This window comes from Sinocyclocheilus anshuiensis, unplaced genomic scaffold (genome assembly GCF_001515605.1).
Source record: "Sinocyclocheilus anshuiensis isolate Anshui unplaced genomic scaffold, SAMN03320099.WGS_v1.1 scaffold688, whole genome shotgun sequence".
Taxonomy (NCBI): domain Eukaryota; kingdom Metazoa; phylum Chordata; class Actinopteri; order Cypriniformes; family Cyprinidae; genus Sinocyclocheilus; species Sinocyclocheilus anshuiensis.
This window is the reverse complement of record NW_015555748.1, coordinates 456,974-459,488: the sequence shown is the minus strand read 5'-3', so window position 1 is coordinate 459,488 and position 2,515 is coordinate 456,974. Positions and strand designations below refer to the sequence as shown.

General features: G+C 35.2%; 1 protein-coding gene across 2 annotated transcripts in view; it reads right to left on the bottom strand.

Moving 5' to 3' along the window:
• The window catches only part of ppm1h (protein phosphatase, Mg2+/Mn2+ dependent, 1H), a 33,185-nt gene that overhangs the window by 15,939 nt on the left and 14,731 nt on the right, over nucleotides 1-2,515 (bottom strand). For both annotated transcript variants that reach the window (XM_016467310.1, XM_016467309.1), the window contains one exon: nucleotides 1,197-1,260. In XM_016467310.1, coding sequence (XP_016322796.1) covers nucleotides 1,197-1,260 — 64 coding nt within the window. The remainder of the gene's footprint in view (nucleotides 1-1,196; nucleotides 1,261-2,515) is intronic.

The following is a 2,515-nucleotide window of genomic DNA, read 5'->3' as shown; positions in this document are numbered from 1 at the left end:
CTTTCTCATTCCCTGTTGTCCTCTCACATCAAAATCCACCAACATAATTGTTTACAACTGTTTTGGACTGTTTTCACTTGTAAACGGTGCTTGATCTGTGCAAATTTCTCTCCTGATTCAGTCGAGATGACTTTTTCACTGGAGGAAGTGTTATTATGGATTATGGACTCGTATTTTGGCCAGAAGCAATGGTTTGAAGTTAAAAACGTTTTAATGATGGATTTGTTTCTTAAAAACACACAGCTTTTCACTTCACAAGACGTTAACTGATGGACTGGAGTGGTGTGGATTACTGTGATGTTTTTATCAGCGGTTTAGACTCTCATTCTGACGGCACCCATTCACTGCAGAGCATCCATTGGTGAGCGAGTGATGTAATGCTATATTTCTCCAAATCGGTTCTGATGAAGAAACAAACTCTTCTATATCTTCATTGACCTGAGGGTGAGTACATTTTCAACACATTTCAGCAAATGTCATTTTTGGGTGAACTACTCCTTTAAATACTAGTACTAAGTGATGACTGACTTACTGTAGCAAACGCCACTAATTAATTACCCATTTTTCCGCGGTGAGAAATAATGCATCTTCCTGCAATCGCTCGACCTCACTGACATGTGAAATCTCACAGCGCAATTGCTTCTGAAAAAAACTGAAGATGTTTTATTTATTATTATTATTATTATTATTATTTTATTTTTTTATTATTTTATTTAGTTCTTCTCTCTAAAGTTCTCTGATATGATGGTCCATTCTCCAAATTTGGCAAAGATGAACCCAGAAAGCCTTTACCTTTTAATTATTTCTTAAAGAGACAGAGCTAAAAAAATAAATCAATAAATCAAACACTAAATATTACTAACTAAAATAGTCTCTGATCGCTACAAAATGTGATTCACAAGCACATAAGCTAATTGACCTTCTTCTCCAGCCGTCTGGCCTTGATAATATCAGCCAGAAAGCAAGTGGTTACATTCTGATGGAAGATTGTGAAAACTAAGTTATGAATTGTGCACAATACGTCTTAGAGCATTTATTGATCTGGTAAACAGAGACAGGCTGACCCAGACGAGATACAGGGCACATACCTTGTTTAAAGACATAATTAACTGTGAGATGACAGTCGACAGTCACGATCGAGTGAGCTGTGATTTCTGTCGCCTGTGAAGCAGGAATACGTTCAACTGCAATCTTACCTTTTTTCCCTCTCCGAATACGAGTGGAAACTTCAGATCTTCCTCCTGGACTGTTTTGTAGGCCCTGCGCAAAACACCACGACAAACATCAAACAGCAGCTGAAGCTGAAGCTGAAGTGAAGAGCACTGAGACTTTACAGAGAAAGAAAGTAAAGTGAACATTGATTTGAAAATGTAAAATAGTTATAAAATTGTCTATGACAGTGTTGAACGGTCACGTACATTACTGTTCAAAAGAGTCAGTAAGTTGATTTTTGTAAGAACATTTACATTTTTATTCAACAAGCATGCATTACATTGATTAAAAGTGGCAGTTATGTCACAAAAAAATTATATTTCAAATAAATACTGTTCTTTTGAACTTTCTATTCTTCAAAGAATCCTGAAAAAATTACATTTATCCTGGTTTCCACAGAAATATGAAGCAGCGCAACTGTTTTCAACATTGATAATAATAATCATGTTTCTTAATCAGCATATTAGACTGATTTCTGAAGATCATGTGACACTGAAGACTGGAGTAATTATGCTGAAAATTCAGCTTTGTATCACAGGAATAAATTACATTTTAAAATATATGTTACATTTTAAAATTATTTGACAATTTTTCTGATTTTACTGTATTTTTGATCAAATAAATGCAGCCTTGGTGAGTCAAAGAGACTAAAAGTAGAACATTAAAATCTTACCAACCCCAAACTGTAGCATATATTGCCAAGAATGAATATTCATTTCAAATTAATTCAGTGAAACACAAAATAAGAGATTTAAATAATGTATGGTCACTCTTTTCCATACATTTCCATTCCAATAAATATGGACCAAAGCTTTAGAGTTTCAAAAGTGTTCATAAGGGATGAAGCAATGAGTGAATGAATCATTCTTTCAAGTCAGGTCTTTTCAACGAATCAATCGATCCAGCTCACAAAACCTGGAAATTTGAGTCTGTTTCTCATTCACATCTATTGTACGGATACAGAAGACTTGAAATGTAGTGCAAGCATCATATGGATAACTGTTAAGATGCTTTTGCATCCATCCAGCTTAAAAGATTGGGTCTCCATTGACTGAATGTTTTGAATTATGTGCTTCATACTTTTTTTCCATGCAATTACAGAGTAATTTGGGTTTGGAACGACACTGAGATGACTTTTAGGTGAATTATTCCTTTAATCAATTCAGACATTCGAGCAACTAAACTTGTATGATAAAATACTGTATATGATTCCTGGATGCAGCGGCACTCCCACACGATTCAACATCCCTGTCTGACAGTGCAGGTCGTGAGCTCAATTACATCCCCGAGGACTCACACACAC